Source organism: Hypomesus transpacificus, chromosome 6, assembly GCF_021917145.1.
Source record: "Hypomesus transpacificus isolate Combined female chromosome 6, fHypTra1, whole genome shotgun sequence".
NCBI lineage: Eukaryota > Metazoa > Chordata > Actinopteri > Osmeriformes > Osmeridae > Hypomesus > Hypomesus transpacificus.
The window spans coordinates 7,510,838-7,529,956 of record NC_061065.1 but is presented as its reverse complement, the minus strand read 5'-3'; the positions used below and the strand labels follow the sequence as shown (position 1 = coordinate 7,529,956).

Here is a 19,119-nt window from a genome sequence, read left to right as displayed (position 1 = left end):
GGTGTCACTGGTTAATCTCCTCTCCTCCTGTGGAGGCAGGCATTGCCACAGACACAGAATTACCTTTACAGCAGCCGTGCGCAAATCAATTAACGCTACACACTGACCATCCGTCTGATAAGACTGCTCAGGAAGGGTGTGTGTGTGTGAGAGAGAGAGAGAGAGACATACAGAGAGAGAGAGAGAGAGAGAGAGCGAGAGAGAGAGAGAGAGAGAGAGAGAGAGAGAGAGAGAGAGAGAGAGAGAGAGAGAGAGAGAGATGAGAGGTGTATGAGAGACAGTGGGAGAGAGAGAGCAGGGGAAGTGCTCAGTCCATCAGTCCTAACACTAACACACCTGCAGTGCAGAGAAGAGAGCTAGGAGGGGGAGGGGGGGGGTCCAACTAGGACATACAGTACCTGAAAACAACAGCGGGAATCCAGGATACAACAACAGAAAACAAACATACTTTATTTGAAATGAAAGGAGATCTGATCCAGTGACTCCACACAGGTGGAGGTGACTCCACACAGGTGGAGAAACAATCAGCTTCCCTCAAGACTGTTAGAGATCCTGCCCAGTGGAACCTGTCTGCAGGAGACGTTGTCTGTTTGCTGCAGTGTGCAGGTGCGTTTACCAGAGGCCTGAGTGGAACGAACACGGAACCACCTTCAATTCCAAATGTCAGCTCTTGCTAGCAACATGCAAACTCTTCTGTATTACTGGAGCCCGTTAGGTAAATACAGGAGGGTGCAGCACTGCATGTGTGATCCACATGAACCGTACAGCAGGAGACTGAGGACCAAGAAGTTGCTGATGTGAATCCCAGGGTGTCTGTATGAAAAGCCATTTAACCTGCGTGCTTCAGTAAATAGCCACTCTGTAGGAATCAGAGAAAATGCACACACAGGTAGAACCAGCCATTCAGAAAGCTGTAGTGTTATTGAAAGCTGGTAGGGGGTCACTTTCATCACAAAAGACACTTGAGTGCTTGTAATTGAGCAGGTCTGGTCATAGTCATATTGTATATTGGACTTTTACCACCCCCCCACTCCCTTTGTGAACTGTTCTACAGTGACATTCAACAGCCTTTTTAGCAGAAGCAAAAAAAGCCAAGTATCCATGGCGATGCATGTGAGAGATTCATGACTGTGCAAAAAAAAAACTGAAAAAAAAATGAAAAAAAACGAACAGTACAATAAGTGATCTGGGCAGCTTAAGAATCACCATTCTTCTTGGCTTATGGACCTTGTAACAAACCCACCCTCTTCTCTATCTCTCCTTCTCATCCCTCCTCCTCTCCCTTCCGCCTTCTCTCTCTCTCTCTCTCTCTCTCTCTCTCTCTCTCTCTCTCTCTCTCTCTCTCTCTCTCTCTCTCTCTCTCTCTCTCTCTCTCTCTCTCTCTCTCTCTCTCTCTCTCTCTTCATCTCTTTCACTACTCGTGCCAGTGAACTAAATCCCTTTTTCCTGCTGTTGTTGTTGTGAGCCAGTGGGGGTATAGTAGTACACAGCAACCCCTCCCTCCTACACACACTGTCACACACACACACACCACACACACTGTGACACACACACACAAAGGCACACACATACTGTCTCCCCACCCCCTCCCCACACACACTCAGACACACTCACAGTTACGCTCACACACACACTCCCACAAACACACTGAGTGGCGTCACTGCCGCAGCTCTCGGTGACGAATTGATGTTCCGGCACTTTCCCTTTCTGCAGCCTTAGCATAAAAGCGGCCGAATGATGTTCCACCGCGGAATTCAATTTCACAGTTGAGTTGGGTTGTTGATTACCTTGCCAAACTCAGATGAATGTACGTTTAACCAACATGGATCAGGAGACCCTTGGCTGACAGCCAGCCAGCAGTGCTTGCCACTGATAGGGGGCCCCGAGACTGCCCTGTCCCACCAGCAACCCCCCCCCCCCCAGTGATTGATTAAAGCGGTCCACACCGTATAATTATACACTGTCCCTACACACCAGGCTCCTTCTCTGTGTGTCTCTGCATGTGCGTGTGACCATGTGTGTGTGTGTGTAACACACGTGTGTGTGTGAGAGAGAGAGAGAGAGAGAGAGAGAGAGAGAGAGAGAGAGAGAGAGAGAGAGAGAGAGAGAGAGAGAGAGAGATATATTGAGAGATGGAGAGATGGTGGGATGGAGAGAGAACTTTCGAGGTTTTCTATTATCCTGCTTGTCCTGGGTATTTATGAGGGAGGAGGGGAGGGGGGGGGGGTATGACGGAGGTAATTTAATTTACCCTTCACTTCCCCCCAGGGCAGTCTACTTGTCACTCGGGGTGTGTTAACCTAGAGATAGTCCTCCCCTGCTTTTTTTGCATGTTATGGATTGTACATCTGAGAAAAGAATTAGGCATGACTTGGCTATACAACTGTACTGTATGTCCCTCTTCTGCTCTTGTAGTGTTCCCAGTCCTGTTGAAAAAGGCAACACCAGTTAGATTCTCTTTCAGCAGGAGTTAATCAGATCGTTAAGGTCACTGCTGAATCAGTATACCGTACAATCCCAGAAGAAATACAGAGTAGTAATGCAGAACTCAAGGACAGGCCCAAGGTGGGGGCTGTGCGAGACGCCGTATTCTGACTGACTGTGTGGTAAAAGTGTTGCAAAAGAGGATGTTTTTTCCCCACCTCTGTGAGACCTATGATGAGTCAGCTGCATGCTGAGTCACGATAAAGGCTTTACTCTCACTGTTCTCCTCGTGTGTGGGAGTGTGTGTGTGTGTGAGAGTGTGTATGTGCAAGTGTGTGAGAGAGTGTGTGAATGTGTACGTGTAAGTTTGTGGGAGTGTGTGTGTGTGAGTGCGAGTGTTTTTTTAGAATATATTGCCTTTGAATAATGTGTCACACCCAGAGCTCTCGCTGTAGTTTGCATCGACAGTGCGACTTTCAAGCACGTTTACGATGCTTTCCAAAATGCATGTGAGTTCCGAGCATAAAGGCCAGGTTTGAACAGAGGCTTAAAGGAAATGGAGGCAGGTTGTGTCCCAGATCTGGGTGTTCCCCTGGCCAAACACCAGGATGATGGATGGTCTGTTGGAGAGGGTGTGTGTGTGGGTGTGTGTGTGTATGCGTGTGCGTGTGTGTGTGTTCCTACCCAAGGGACTACCCATCCCCCATTAAGCCTGTCCTGGGGTAATGTACTGCAGACCTAATCACAACCGCCATCTAATATCTCACAATGAACAGAGAGTTGGACCAGAGAAGGGACAGCCAGTGTTCCTCATAGTTGAACAGTCCTGATAGTTGAACCTTTAGGTCTTGTGATGACGTCAGAACCTCCAGAGTGAGAGCCTGCCCTCTGCCGTCCGCAGGCCGACTACGAGCGAGCGACTCAGGACGGCAGCCCCCAGGCTCCTGGAGAGACCTACCCCCGGGCCCCCCTCAAGCTACCTCAGAGCCACCCCAAGCCCCCCGCCGGCTACCCCCCTGTCCCGGGGCATCTCCAGTACCCCCCGGTGTTCCACCACTACAAGCCCTCCCCTTACCACCACCCACCGTCCCAGCCCAGCCCGCCCTACACCCCACAGGTAGGTCGACCTCTGGCTCGCACTGCCAGTCCAAAACGGAAGCTGTGTAAACGGTTTCCGAGGCTGTCTACTGTGGATGCATGCTGGATGTAAGCCTGTGTGTGTCCTCCAGGGGGCGTACTCCCAGCCCTCGTCGCCCTACATCCCACCCGGGGCTTACCCTCCCCCCTCCTGGGGCTCCAGCTCTGACGCCCAGCCTTCCAGGGTCTCCCACGAACAGTTCCGCGCTGCCCTGCAGCTGGTGGTCAACCCAGGTCAGAAACGCACACGGGCACTAGGCTTCCCAGCAGCCTTTAGGATCATTGAACGATCAGGAAATCTAGAAATATAACATAAGGCCTTGAAAATGTTTTTGAAGAAGGATCTATGAAAGTATATGCAGTGGAGATTTTTATTTATTTTTTTCTTGAAGTTTTTGCTTTGTGGTGTTACGTTTACAGGGTAAAATTGTCTGATTGATCTCAAATGTGTGTGTGTGTGTCCGTGCGCGGTGGTGGCATGCTGAATGCAGGTGACCCCAGGGAATACCTGGACAGCTTCATAAAGATCGGCGAGGGTTCCACCGGCATCGTGTGCATCGCCAGCGAGAAACAGAGCGGCAAGCAGGTGGCCGTGAAGAAGATGGACCTGAGGAAACAGCAGAGGAGGGAGCTGCTCTTCAACGAGGTGACACGAAGGGGTCCTCACTCGGGGAGGCCGGGCCGGGGGGGGGCCGGGCAGGGGGGGCGGAGAGCTCCACACCTGGGCCAGGGGGTCTGACCTGCCCCCAGGTTAGGAGAGGTGAGGGGGGAGGGGGCCGGGGGCCGGGGGGGAGGGGGTTAAAGAGAAAGCCCTTCGTGTCCAGACAAAAGAAGGCCTGTTAGTGAAATATCTTCCACAGTCTCTGTCTCTGTTGCTAGACCAGCGTTGTGTTCTGTGGCAGCAAGCCTGCTACAGATGTTGGCAAGGCAACTAGAGCTGTGTTTGGGGTTTGGAGGGGTGAGAGCCAAGGCTCTCCAGAACCACTATGCTGTGAGCTCTCGTCAGCTCTCTCTGGTTCTGTCTGGTTCCCCAGCGGGCCTGTCTGGTTCTGTCTGGTTCTTCCTGGTTCTGTCTGGTTCTGTCTGGTTCTCCAGTGGGCCTGTCAAGCAGGCCAAAGCTGGTGCTGAGCGCCTCTGACTGGGAGAATGATCTGAGGAGAGCTGGTGGAAGATACACACACACATGGTGGCATGTCTACATGTATTTGCATCAATGAAGGTGCACGTGTACTTGTGTGTTTCTGGATGTGTCTCCATGCAAGCGTGTGTGTGTGTGTGTGTGCCTGACTGTTTCTGTGTGGGTGAGCAATTTCAGAGCAATATGCTTTAAATGATCCTATTAATGTCTCAAACTAATCCTGTTTGATGAATCCTCCAGAACACATCTAAATTAGAAAAACATCAGCATTAGTTTATTACATTTTTTTATAGATCATGTACCATGAAACGATTATCTTCACCAATATTACAAACAGTGTTGACACTGTAACACTACTCTATAAGGTCAGTCACCTTAGAGTTGTAGCACTTTTCAAAGCCACACTCGTTCCAAGCATTTGGAAACTGCCACTGAATCAGTCACATATTCAGGGGTGTAAAAAGAGTCTTTCTACACGTCAAGGTCCTCTGTAGCACAGTGTCTCATCAGTCTGCTGGAGAAGAAAGACTACTTAGTAAAGATGAGCTTTGTAACATGGTTCAACATAATTTTGGTTACTTCAGTAACAACCTGCTGCGTAATGTTATAAATAATGGGTTCATTTAGCAGACGTTTTTGGTGAATTGTGATTTGAACCTGCAACTTGCTTGGTCGACTGTCTAATTCTCTACTGCTGAGCTATGTGCTGTTCCTAGTAACATTGTGATTGTTGTCCTAGGTGGTGATCATGCGGGACTATCACCATGAGAATGTGGTGGACATGTACAACAGTTACCTGGTCGGGGACGAACTCTGGGTCGTCATGGAGTTCCTGGAGGGAGGAGCTTTGACGGACATTGTCACTCACACAAGGTAACCAATCACGTGCACCCACATCGTTCAATCTGTCTCCTAATGGAGTCAGATGGCTGAGCGGTTAGGGAGTCGGGCTAGTAATCAGAAGGTTACCGGATCGTTTCCCCGCCGTGCCAAATGACGTTGTGTCCTTGGGCAAGGCACTTCACCCTACTTGCCGGGGGGGGGGAATGTCCCTGTACTTACTGTAAGTCGCTCGTAAATGTAATGGCCAGTCAAGGTGGCGTTACGGTTCTATCAAACTCACAGTACCAAGCTCAGAGTAGTCACCTAAACAGGTGAAACACACACACATGTAACAACACCCTCTCCACAGAAACAGATGTTTGTTTTTTTTGGTTTCTCCTTGAAGATTGTTATCCTGCAACTTTTTAATGGTCCCTCTGTTGTTGCGTGGTTGCATTGTTTCAAACCTCGTCGTTTAAGCCTACTTTGTCCTTGGTGGTTAATTACAGTCATTTGTGTGACGTGTCGGCGTTTCGCTGCGCTGTGTCGGATGTTAATAACACGCTTTGCTGCTACTGAGCATCCCTGTCTGTCGGTGAGGAGTCCGGAGGACGGAGACACAGTCTTCATTAGTTGTGAGGAGGTGTAGATTCTCACTCAGCAGCTGTTAGACTCTCTCCCCTTTGCTTGTGTGTGCGTGTACCATGTGTGCGTGTACTGTGTGTGTGTGTGTGTGGGTGTACCGTGTGTGATGTGTTCGCGAGATGTTTGAAATGCTAATGGCAACACTAGAACAGGATGTGACCACACAGACACACACATGCTCTCAATGTGCGACACATTGAATGGGATCTAAACATAGATGTGGTAAACAGCTTGGTACAGGGTGAGCTAAGGTCTTTACATGGGGGTCAGTGTAGGAGCCATTTCTGTATTTATTGTATACGTTATTTTAATGCTGGCATTTATTTCTATTGTCTGAGAATTTGTGCCCTCTACAGGTCAAAAGGCAAATAAATAGGAGAGTGACCTGTGGGAGGTGCGGCTGACTAGGAGCACACAGCTTTTGACCTTGCTGATTGATTAGTTTGCTGGAGGATAGGCCTCGCTGTTTTTTTGTGCTCTGAAACTTTATTTACTACCCACAAGTTGTACCATCCATTTTGTTAATAAACCAACCACTTGGAACTTTACTTGGACCGCTTTGGATTTAATTTATTTTCACAACACAAGCGTCAAAGAACCCCCAGTCAACGCCGCCACCGTGACAAACAAAGGGACACTCAGGATAAATTGTCACTATAGTCAGTGTTTGTCTACTCTGCAGCACCTGTGGCGATGGCTTAGTACATTTTCATGAAATAGTTCAAACGACCTGATAGAAAAGTTGACTATTCCGACGATACAAACTAAATCCCAAAGACGAAAGGCTGTGAGGTAGTTCATCACTTAAACAATACCACAAAATTACCCTGTCAGAACAAACAACAGTAGTAGATTTTCATGGGTGTGAAACAAGAGCTTTGTGAGAACAGGATGTGGATTTTGAAGGATGTTGGTAGGTTCCCATCTGTGGGCTCAGGTGGGAGTGCTTCTGTGGTCTCCTTTGTTACGCTAATGATGGTAAAACATGTTCTCCTGGGCTGTTGCCATCACAAACTTAGAAACACACATTCTCACGCACAATTATGCAGATTCACAAACATACAAACATACGCACACACAGACACAGTGCCAGAATTAGTACAAATGATGGTGCCTACATGTTTCTCAGCTGGTTACACACGTTTCAGGCTGTGTCCCCGTTTGGAACAGCGAGGGTGTGTGAGTGTGTGTGTGTGTGTGTTGTTTCTGTCTGTGTGTATGTTTACCTTTCAAAGGCTCATTGGATAAGATATTTACGTACTTGGAATGAAAAGAGTGAAGGTGAGAGAGAAACTAGAGAAGGAAAGAGAGAGTGTGTATGTTGAATCTGGTTTGTCTGCTCATCCACCTCCCATTCTGCTCCAGACAGTCACCAGAAGCCTTCTGCTGGGGTACTGAACGCATACATGTGTGACAGTGAAACCTGGTGCATTCTGCTCTGATGTGAGAAAAAAAAAGGGGGGGGGGACAGAGAGGGGGGAGATACAGAGAGGGTGGGGGGAGATAAATAGGGAGAGACAGAGAGAAAGAGAGCGAGAGATAAGGACATAATGAGAGAGAGAAGTGAGTGTGAGAGAGAGAGCAAGAGGGAGGGAGGGAGGGAGGGAGGGAGGGAGGGAGGGAGGGAGGGAGGGAGGGAGGGAGGGAGGGAGGGAGGGAGGGAGGGAGGGAGGGAGGGAGGGAGGGAGGGAGAGTGGGGGTCAGTTGTTCTTTGGAGAGACGAGGGTGTAAGCACATGGCAGGACGATGGGTGCTGTGGAGTGAGACTGGACAGAGGCAGGAGGACTGGGGGACTGCAAACCAGAAGGGTGCGTGCATACGTGTGTGTGAGTGTGTGTGTGTGTGGTGTGCAGGGAGGGGGGAGGGACAGAGGGGAGCTGGGGGAGGTCCTCTACAGCTGGGGCTTCATGTTAATGTTCAGTGGAGCTGTATGAGCTCAGCCAGACGTGCTGTTTACCCTGCTCTCCATATGTGACCACACACACGCTTACTCACTCTCTCACACACACTCACACATGCTTACTCACTCTCTCACACACACTCACACATGCTTACTCACTCTCTCACACACACTCACACATGCTCACTGTCTCACACACACTGACACACGTGGATTACCATGATTTGATTGCGTAACCTATCATTACACTCTGTCCACACTTTTCAGCTGGTCCTCTGTCACTCTATCCTCACCAAAGGTGTGTGTGTGTTCCAGAATGAACGAGGAGCAGATTGCCACGGTGTGTGTGTCTGTGCTGAGGGCTCTGTCCTACCTCCACACACAGGGGGTCATCCACAGAGACATCAAGAGTGACTCCATCCTGCTGACCAGCGACGGCCGGGTAAGCCTCCGCTCACACCTTCATGACACTGCAACGTGACGACGCGTGCAACATCCTTATCATGAAAGCTGACGACAAACACTCCAGTCTGTCCACTGGAGTTCTGTTCTGACTGGCAGAGATGGCAAAAGTGCACACATGCTTCACTCAAGTAGAAGTACAGATACTCATGTTTAAAAAGACTCTGGTAAAAATGTTTGTACTATACTTTTTAATTCAAGTTAAAGTGAAGAAGTGAGGGCTCTGACATAAAGGAAAAAGTAGCCATTACTACTGCCTGTTTTAGTATCAGGTATTTGTACTTTGTTACTTCTCATCTCTGCAGACTGGACTTTGTTCTATCACAGAGATTCACATAATAAATAGATTCAACTCACATCATAATTAGATATCATGTGCGTGCTTCAGATTACATTAGTGGTGTGGTTGTCTGTTCGTCCCCACACACACACTTCCTGTGATCTGGACATCGGACAACCTATCGATGTGACACTCCTCTCCGAAGCCCCCATCACTGACCTTCTCCAGTCATGCTTCAAAGGCCCTCCTCCTTCCCCTCTCCCTCCTTCTCCTTCCCCTCCCCCTCCTCCTCCTTCCCCTCCCCCTCCTCCTCCTCCTCCCCTCTTTCTCCTCCTCCTTCCCCTCCCCCTCTTCTTCTTCCTTCCCCTACCGCTACTCCTCCCCTCCCCCTCCTCCTGCAGCACCACTCCACAAACTGCAGAAACTCATCATCATCAATTAGCTCCCGTGCCCCAGTAATTAAATCCAGCCTAATGCCTCCTAACGAGCTGATAAGACATGATTAATAGATGGATAATTAAGTGCTAATATGCAGGATTAGTGTCTTGTGTGAAACCCCTTTCTTCTGAAGGGTCATTGTGTGTTGGAACTTCAAACCTGGTGGTTTCTCTGTAATAGAATCTTACACGGATTTCCACAGTTGAACAGAAGCATGTATTCTATATTTGGTGTTTGCTCCGGTGAACACTCATGGACCCCCTTCCTGTGGTAGGATGCTAGATCATGTTGTGTACCTCCCTCAGATAAAGCTGTCAGACTTTGGCTTCTGCGCCCAAGTGTCTAAAGAGGTGCCTAAGAGGAAGTCCCTGGTGGGCACCCCCTATTGGATGGCACCGGAGGTCATCTCCAGGTTACCCTACGGTACAGAGGTAAACACACACACACACACACACAGACTCACAAAACAGGAGACCCAGGACTGCCTCCGTGCAGGTACAGTCTCAGTGGGTAAGCTTCTCCCAGACCGATGAAACAGCCGTTTTCCTCCCTGGTGTGTGTGTGTGTGTCCGTCCAGGTGGACATCTGGTCCTTAGGCATCATGGTGATAGAGATGGTGGATGGTGAGCCCCCCTACTTTAACGAGCCCCCCCTGCAAGCCATGAGGAGGATCAGAGACAACATGCCCCCGCGGTTAAAAGAGTCCCACAAGGTGAGGCGCCCTGGCAACCTGCCTTCGCAGGGAAGGAGTTATTATTGGATGGGTTTTTTTCACACAGTGTGGCACCCTTACTGCATTTACATCAGCAGTAACAGGACACTTGAAAGGGTTAAGTATCACTTGGACACACAGGGAGGCTTTCTAAAGCAGGTCTTTCTAAAGCGAAAGAAAATGAGCTTGTGTACTTTTATGGAACTTGCCCATGGTATTAGACTCTTTGTTTGGTGAAAGGCGTGGCACAGGAGAGGCTACGTGAAGTTAAGGTCTGTCCGTGTGTCTGTCCCCCAGGTGTCGTCTGTGCTGCGGGCGTTCCTGGACCTGATGCTGGTGAGGGAACCTTCCCAGAGGGCTACGGCTCTGGAACTTCTCCAGCATCCCTTCCTGAAGCTCTCCGGCCCCCCCTCCTGCATCATGCCCCTGATGAGACACTACCGGCATCGCTGACCTCCCCCCAACAGGGCGGCGACACCTTGACCCAGCCAAACACCCAGTGACCAGTGACTGACCAGCCGCTGAGAGTAACTCACACCTGTAACCGTGAAGTAGTTTAGCTAGAGGAATTTTTCTAACCCTTTTTCCCCTCAAAACAAAGGTTAAGGAGCCTTGAGATACCTACTATATTGAATATATACAGTACAACTGTAGCAGAGGGGCCAGTCTTCTTCGGTGTTGGGATACACTCTCCTGTGGCCTGCTGAGTGCTTCTCTAGCCAGTTACACGCCGGGAGCCTTCTATAGAGTCTGGTGCCATTTTCTCTCTTCCTTAGGCTGTTGAGTCCCGACTCACTGTAGAGTTATAGTAGCCTTCAATGGACTAGAGCTTCAAAGGGTGTGCGGTGAGCGGCTGAGGCTGTCTGGACGCAGCCGTGCCGAGGGATCCCTGCTGTGTGACGAGGTGGCCCGCCGCATCAGACAGAAGCAGCAGATTGCGGAGCAATCAGGAAGGAGGGGGATGAGAGGTGGTTGTGAGGCTGTGGGGTTTGGGCGTTGCGGAGAGACGGAAGGATGGGTTGTTCTTCTGACGGGGGAGGGAACTAGGTTCTTTTCACCTCTCTCTTCTCACACTAACAGTGAAAATGTATTTTAGAGACAATTGTAAGTTTTTCTGTACAGTTTTGATAATTTGCAGTATTTTATTGTGTCGTAACACTTGTGATATGGGCAGTATTAAATAGAACTCAGAGTTTCCTACTGTTTATAATCCATTTTTGATTCAAAATTTAAGAGATATTCCAAATAAACCAACCCCTAACTGTTACAAAAAATACTGAATATATTTATTATCTTACATTTGTAGACAGAGCCTCCATTCAATGTGGAAAAGGTGTATGCTGTTTTAAAGTATGTATTTATTTTTTTGAATTGAAGGTTTATTTTTTGGTAGTGTGGCCTTTTTCTTTTGTTTTACATTTCTTGATATCAGCAGACAGTGATATTGGTTATATGATACAAGCAATACCCCAACTTATTTATTACACCCTGTCCTGTATTTAAGACATTGTAATTATTAAAACACATTTAATCATAGCACAGTGGATATGATGAAAACAAAAGATTTCTCCCAGAAATTACTTTTTTCTTTATATAAAGCTTACTATCAACATAATCATACTCCTTAACTCTAAAGGGCGCTCATCTAAGACTTCTTGAACAATATATAAGAAGCAGCTTTCAACAGATTCATCAAGGCCTGGTTTACTAAACTACTTCCTCATTGTCATCCTTCCCATTACTCCTCACCCAATCACTGGAACTGTGCTGCCATTCTCACTTTCTGATTGGACCACAAACTCAGTGTGATCTTGGTCCCCATCGTGTTTTTACCCATCGTTCACTGTGACATGTAAATATGAAAATGAGTAAGTGTGTGCGTGTGCGTGTGTGTGCTTGTGTGCGTGTGTGCGTGTGCGAGCGCGCGCCTGTGCGTGACTGGGCACGTTTGACGGCATCTTTGTACAGTGTGTGTGCGTGTGTGTGCTGTTGGCTTACCCTTGGCAAAAGTCAAGACTTGAATGAGTAATGAGTAATACTTATCTGTGGTGTCGCTTGTCCAGTGATTTTGCATGTTTGTTATCAGTGAAGCTGGTTTCAATTAAAAAAAGCACATAAAAACAGTCAAATGTGTTGCATGGATTCTTCCCACTATCTTATCATCATGCCTCCTCAGTGCTACATTGAGATCCTGTGAACAAAAGAGTTTTCAAATACTGTACAAACAGCCCAGGTGTAGCTCTTTCCCAACAGGCCCTTATTTAAGGTTCCCAGCATTTATGACGTTATTTCTTTTCTTTCCACATAAGCTTTTTCCCTTTGAGGCACCATAATGGAATATTGATTTGGTTTGACCCTGCACAATGGGAATGGAGAAGTGTTTCTCTCAGAGGAAGACACTTTAACCACAGGGCAGTAAAAAAGCAGTTACAAGAAAAACTGTTGTGGCCAATGTTCTCTGCTAGGAAAGCCTGATGATCTGCTTGTGTGTTTCATTGTCTTTCTACATGGAGTGACATACGATCACACACCTCTCGCGTGATGCCTATGCACAGGGGCGCCACCAGGAATTTTGGGCCCCATGAAAAAAAGAATGATCATTTCTATTCGTTTTTCCATATTTGGGGGCCCCTGTCAGTCAGGGGCCCGTAGAATCGTCATAACCTTTCCCCCCTATACGGCGCCCCTGCCTTATGCGCACGGGAAACTTGCTGAATGGGGGTTGTGGGGTGGGTGCGTTAGACAGGAATGCAAAAGACAAGTCTACGGCTTTAAGTATGACGACTTGTCAGGGGCGATGATGATTCATGATGTCTGAAGTGTTAAATCTAAAAGGTGTGCGTGTGTCAAGGATGCTCCATTTATTTTAGATTAGACTTGTTCGTATCGCGTTTCCTATTTCAGCCCGGAGTCAAACGACTAGATCAATACTCGATCTGCAACTGGACTCGGCCCGTCTTTCCCGACAAGAGCATCGATCACACTGGCCGCAGTTGCACCTTGGTGCCGCTCGTTGCATCTAACAGGATAATCCATTTATTTTATTTGATAAACTGTCATTCAGTAAAAATAATTGGACAAGAGGTGGTAACGATCTTTCTGAATCAACAAGTGGGTCCAATGATACCAGACAGAGGCAGTCGACAGTAAAAAAAAAAAAAATACTCTATGCGCAGTTTTATGACTCCCATTAAATTTATTTTAGTGAACGGAATACTGCACATCAAAGTTTGCATCAGCATAGAATTATGCATAGTCGTTCGGAAAATATCATACATCTATTCTTTTAAATATTGTTTTTCTTTCACAACGATACACTTTCTTCAGACGTTCTGATAGGCTCAGATACTTTTATAATATTTCATTTGCAAGTCTTCACAGGATTTCTTAGCTCATTAATTATGTACATTATTTGTTATTTTCTGATATGTTCCATAAACTGGGATCTGCAAAAGGATCCGCCCACCCAAAGCAAAAACATTTTTCTTTTTCGTGATTTCGTGAAGGTCGTACAAAACACCTGCACACCACAACACGGTCCACTTTTACCACTAGGATTGCATTCATAACAAATAATCAAAAAACATTAACAAAGAAAACTTCACACAAATATATTACTATGGACTAATGGACCGAGATTATTTAGCAGTGAGGTCAGAGAAAACTGGACACGTTATGGAGGAGAATGAAAGCGCAGGCTTGCTCGGCAATTCAAAGATGTCTGACAAAAGAAAATAAAACATCGACGTATTTAGGCAAATCAATCATCTGACTTTTCGAGAACGTTTACGTCACTTCTTAATCTAGAATTCGACCCACATCGTCCTTACGTTTTTGCCCCAGATGTGCTTTGATGTCGTGGGAAAGTAGCTCAGTCATTTTCGTGTTTACTTTGGAAAAGGCTGGCGCGGGCTGCTTACATGTTCTTGTACATGGAGCGGTCTCTGGGCAGCTGTGGCTGTTGTTGGGCTGTGAGTTTGAGGTGGAAGTGGTAGACGGTCAACGTGATGCCAATGATGAGGCAAAGGATGAAGCCGAGGACCAGCGGAAGGGTTTCCTCCAGTCGTTCTCTCTGGTCAGTGATGCATTTAAAAGCTGTAAAAGAAACAGACACCATAGAAAATTAGAGCTGTGTTCGTGCGTGTGTGCTGTCATTGCGTTCCAACACTCTAGTATTCAATCAACTGTTACTGATACCCTTATCAGGTGAAATGAGCTCAAACCTGATACCTTCAAATTCACACACAAACATACACACACACACACCCTGAGAGTGAGTTAGTACAAGAATGAAAGCTTTGACATGATGTCAAAGGTCATGAATAGGAGCACAACACCTCAGAGACATGTTAAGGGTCCTAATAGCCCAGAAACCAGCTTCACGTGAAATGGAGGGGTGTAAATGGAGGCTAGTTTACAGCGGAAACCGCCAGGCTCCATAGGGTGCCATGCTTTAGAGGACGTTAGTACAGAAGCACAGCCATCAGACCTGCATGGAGGACAAGGATATAACTACCTCATAAAGTCCTAATGACCTCTCTCTCTTTTTGTCTCTTTCTCCCCCTCTCTCTCTGCAGCTCTGGTTTGTTCCTCATACTGCAGCAGTATTCCACCCCCTCCCCCAGGATGAGGGAGGGAGAGAGAGAGAGAGAGAGAGACTATCCATCTAGGGATTTTTTTTACCAGCAACTCCACAGTGATATAACAGCTCCAACAGGACTGTCATGTAAGGCTTATCTTCATCATTATTGTCACCATCATCATCATCATTACATCACCTTTACATCATCGGGTCTTCCCGACTGCTATCATCATCGCATCATCATTCTCATATCCCCTTCCTCACAATTACCATCATCCCTCCTTTAGACAGTGCAAGGTAGACATGTCACTCTTTTACCTATTGACCAGAAGACGACCATCTATAAAGATAGTATTGAGTTAAGATTTTGAGTTTATGAGGGGCAGGTTACACAGCGCATGCATAATGGTCATTGAACATGAATTAAGTACGCAACGCTAATGTGACTCACGTTCACTAAAGATGAAGTCAGAGTTGATGTCGAAGGGCTGGATCTGGATGTCGCTCATGGCAACCGTCACTCCCTTCTGGTGGTCGGTGGAGATGAGGGTGAGGGTCTGCTGGGCCTGGCAGACATACGAGCGGCCAGCAGGGGTCACTAGCGCAGACAGGTGGTGGGAGTTGGCAGTGTGTTTCCCAGCTGTGGGGAGGGGAGGACAAGAGGTACACTTCTGAGAAGGTGACGGTAGAAATAGGTGGGTATCCTCATATCTTTTGTGTCTCGCTTTTGCTTTCTGTTTTTCATGAGGGGTCAGATGGCTGAGCGGTTAGGGAATCGGGCTATTAATCAGAAGGTTGTTGGTTCGATTCCCGGCTGTGCAGAATGACGTTGTGTCGTTGGGCAAGGTACCTCAACCTACTTGCCTCCGGGTAATGTCCCTGTACCGACTGTAAGTCGCTCTGGATAAGAGCGTCTGCTAAATGACTAAATGTAAATGTAGTCCCTGCATGTTCTCACCTCTCTTCCCTACATGTCCTGTCACTATCAAAATAAAGCAGAAATGCCGTAGATATGTCTAAAAGTAAATACAAGTTGTCAATATATGCTCTTGTATACTATGTTAGAAACACAGAACTAGACAAGCATCAACCTCTTTCTAAATTTGTTTTCTGAAGACAAAAATAGCAAAAGCCATTCAGAGTCCAGGTGGCCAATAAAGCATGAAAATTGTAGACATTCATTTAGTATAGAGGTAAATTAAATATAACATGTTGCAGAATTATTAAAAGTAGGCCTATAGCTCAATAGCAAATAAACATGATTTATTGCTTTCAGTGTAATATAAAAAACAATGGATCGATAGAACGCATTTAGACAAAGGAAAATGCGGTTTTATGCAGTGAAGTTACTTTGAGACCGATGGATAATAACCACATCCATAATATACAAAATAATAGAAATAACGTAAAAAATAAGACTACAAAATAATAAGAATACCTTTATTAATGATAAGACGATAATAATGCATGTGAAGTCTATAACAGTAAGCTATAGCCTACACATTTACAAAAATAAAAATCTAAATGCGTTTTAAAAGTCTGGATACAATTTGTAACTGTGTGTACTGCATCTGTGAAATGACTTTTGAATGAGAACTGCTGAGTGAGTTATACTCACGGTTGTATGCGTTGATGAAATTGGATGTCTCCGACGTGTCATAAACGAACTGGACCTTGCTAAACTTCCACACTTCATTTTCCTGGTCACGGAATTCCTAAAACATAGTCAGCAAAACGTCATACTTCATACGAAGGATTTCCATATTTTCAAAATACTTTCTCTTTGCATTATCTTTTTATGTTAAAACATTTGAACAATTCAAGACTCCCTCGGGAGAGGACGTGATTTGGGATTCCAGAGCGTTTCCCTATCTCGCCCACCTTTGTGAAGTAGATACGGAGTGTGTAGGCGTTATTCTTCCACGAGATATGAATCTCCGCCTCCGTGCTCCCGCACTTTCCCTCGATCTCCGCGCCACGAGGCAGTGCTAGATATGACTGTTCCGTGATCAACTAAAAAAAAGAAGAAAAGAATATAGGCTACTTATGGTGTAATTCTGATGATTAAAGGATAATTTCTCGGATAATCTGAACAAGTTGCTCAACGGCCTATGAATGCTTTGAACGGGCTATACAGAAGGCCAGCCAATGCCTCAAAATGAAATAAAATATAAAAGGCCTAACATCAAAGCGACCTTTGACCTAGGCTACATAGGCATATGCGAAGAAAAACAGGTAATGTTACCGTGAAGTTTGCTGAATCAACAAACATCTGTGCTCCTATAATATCTCCCTCTGTATGGTTGAGACATTTTGAAACATCCATGATTTGCGTTAAGCTCTAAGAAGAACCAAATGACCCTTACGTCAATCCCGTTTAGCGCCAGCACATCATATGGGACCACAAACCGAACGGCAAATTCCACCATGAGACAGGTCGTCCCGTTTTCCCGAACTGCATAGATTCCTTTGTCCGGGTTTGTGGAGAGACCAGAGAGGTTCTCTCCCTCCTGCTCCGCAAGAACCTTGGACCGGGCCAGGATACCTGCCAACAGTGAGGCTGGGTCAGCATGAAATAGAACAGTCTTAAATTGAATAGAATAGATACCAGGATGGAAAATAAAATATAGAGCATCTAGAATAAAATGGAATGGGATCTATTTTAGATACACGCTTTAGACAAGTATATTGCTCATTGCTTGCCACAAGAGCAAAATGCAGAATCAGCAAAAGAGCTGACAGAGTGCTGAAAGGTTAGTCGTCACAAAGTTATTCTCTCAAAAGTCACGAGGGGCAGATTAATGACAATCACATTCCTTGGACGCAATCTCCGGGGCTGCAAGTGATTTGGCATACGAAGAAGACAGACCACAATCGAGTCTAAAAGATGGTCGTGATGTAATAGCCTACCGTATGTGCTATGAATACTAACAATCAATGACTTGCATTATCATTATACTTTTTTACCCACTCAAAGTGCTTCTCGACGTTCGAGAGAGTATGTAACGGGGAATCTGTCGATACACATTGACACGCATAAATACATACACACACACAAACAACACGCGCGTGCGCGCGAGCACACACACACATACCCATATACACATTAAGCCTAACATCACACGGACTGCAGTGAGGAGTCACGACCGAAATTCTGTCAGTTAACACGAGCAACACCCCATCACACGCACTTACAGTACACACTCGCAAAGCGCTTACCAAGCACACACAGCAAAACTCTGCCGCTGACCAGGGTCCTGAAACCAAGCCTCTCCATGGTTCTGGCTAAACGGCTAACTGACTTGTAGCCTGTAGTGGACCTACGGAGAGAGAGAAAGAAAGAGGGGGGAGGGATGGAAAGAGAGAGTGAAAGAGAAAGAGAGAGAGCGAAAGAGGGGGCGAGAGGGATGCCGCTGCTCAGCGCCCGGGAGTCACGCTCTCAGATCATCGCGAATGCAGCAAATCTCCAGGTGTGTGATAGCATCCGGGGTTCACCGCAGTAGCTGTAGATTCCTGCGTTTTCAGGAATCCCCGAAATACCGACAGTTAGGGAGGCTTTAGGTTAGTGTCGACGACGGCGAAACAGTGTTTTTACTGCACATTCTCATAATGCCGGTAAGCGTTAACAATACGCAGCGTTGACCCTGGCGCGCATTTGATAAATGAGAGAAGTTTCCTTTAAGAAGTTCGTTCACCAAAAGCAGTTGGCCGCATTCAGTTGTTCCCGCAATGCTGTTGTTTCCTACTCCGTGATTGCAGCTAAGTAGAGGTGATGTGTATGGGGGGGAATCGTTTCTCCCCTCCCCCACTGCTTCTAGGCGAGGTTGCAGCTGCTTCTATTGTGTGCGTGGCTTGCAGTCTGGCGACGCGCTCACTCACACACCGTGCAGAGTGTGTGAACCCATGCGTGAGGACACTGCGCAGTGTGTGAGAGCTCATGATGACCGTGCTAAACCCGGCACTTTCTGAGACTCTCACCTACTGAAGGCTCTGCTGTGCTGTGCCGTTGTCTCGTGCCTACACTCTTTCCGTCATTGAAGCAGTGCGTGTTAAAACGGTTGCTGTACTATTTTAATCTTTGCAGTAAATTGTGAGGGATGTCAGCTGACGGATAGCGGACATTCACGATAGAAAAGGATGGCTGACCTGGCTAGTGAAATGATGTCAACCCTTAGTTAAGTTGTTCCGCAGCGCTCATGTATGTTTAGTCCATCACGCTGGCGCCATACAGTACATGGAACCCGGATCATTCAAGGTATTCAACTTGTGAGATACATGCTGCTTTCTCTTTCTTTACACAAAACAAGTTAATGGATTAAAAACAAATTGTTTATTTGTACGGGATTGACTACAGTCAGAACACACAAGCAAAACAGATAAAAGGCAGTTACAAAATAAAGCAGATAGGCCTATTTCATTTTTTTTTATAACCCTTGGTGTATAAGCCTGGGGGTGAACTTCGGGTTAAAGCTGATTTGTAGTGTCTAAGTTCGGGTCAATAGCCTATACATTATGACCTGTACAATGTGAAACAGTTCCTCCTTGGCGCCTTACACGTGTCTGGGGCAAACGCCAAACC

The 19,119-nt window shown here is 46.7% G+C and overlaps 2 protein-coding genes across 2 annotated transcripts; one reads left to right on the top strand and one right to left on the bottom strand.

Annotated features, from left to right (window-relative positions):
* Window positions 1-2,927: 2,927 nt before the first annotated feature.
* On the top strand, window positions 2,928-12,074 carry pak5 (p21 protein (Cdc42/Rac)-activated kinase 5). The gene is made up of 9 exons (XM_047022132.1): window positions 2,928-2,933; window positions 3,326-3,541; window positions 3,654-3,795; window positions 4,053-4,207; window positions 5,439-5,572; window positions 8,382-8,508; window positions 9,552-9,677; window positions 9,824-9,958; window positions 10,256-12,074. The coding sequence occupies exons 1-9, from the start codon at window positions 2,928-2,930 to the stop codon at window positions 10,409-10,411; spliced, it is 1,197 nt and encodes a 398-aa protein (XP_046878088.1). The 3' UTR covers window positions 10,412-12,074.
* Window positions 12,075-13,425: 1,351 nt separating this feature from the next.
* lamp5 (lysosomal associated membrane protein family member 5) lies at window positions 13,426-17,908 on the bottom strand. Its single transcript, XM_047022007.1, has 6 exons — window positions 17,760-17,908; window positions 16,907-17,085; window positions 16,422-16,553; window positions 16,159-16,255; window positions 14,992-15,180; window positions 13,426-14,053 (listed from the first exon to the last, which is right to left on the bottom strand). Exons 1-6 carry the CDS (start codon window positions 17,815-17,817, stop codon window positions 13,875-13,877), a joined length of 834 nt encoding a protein of 277 aa, XP_046877963.1. The 5' UTR covers window positions 17,818-17,908; the 3' UTR covers window positions 13,426-13,874.
* Between the last annotated feature and the right edge of the window lie 1,211 nt (window positions 17,909-19,119).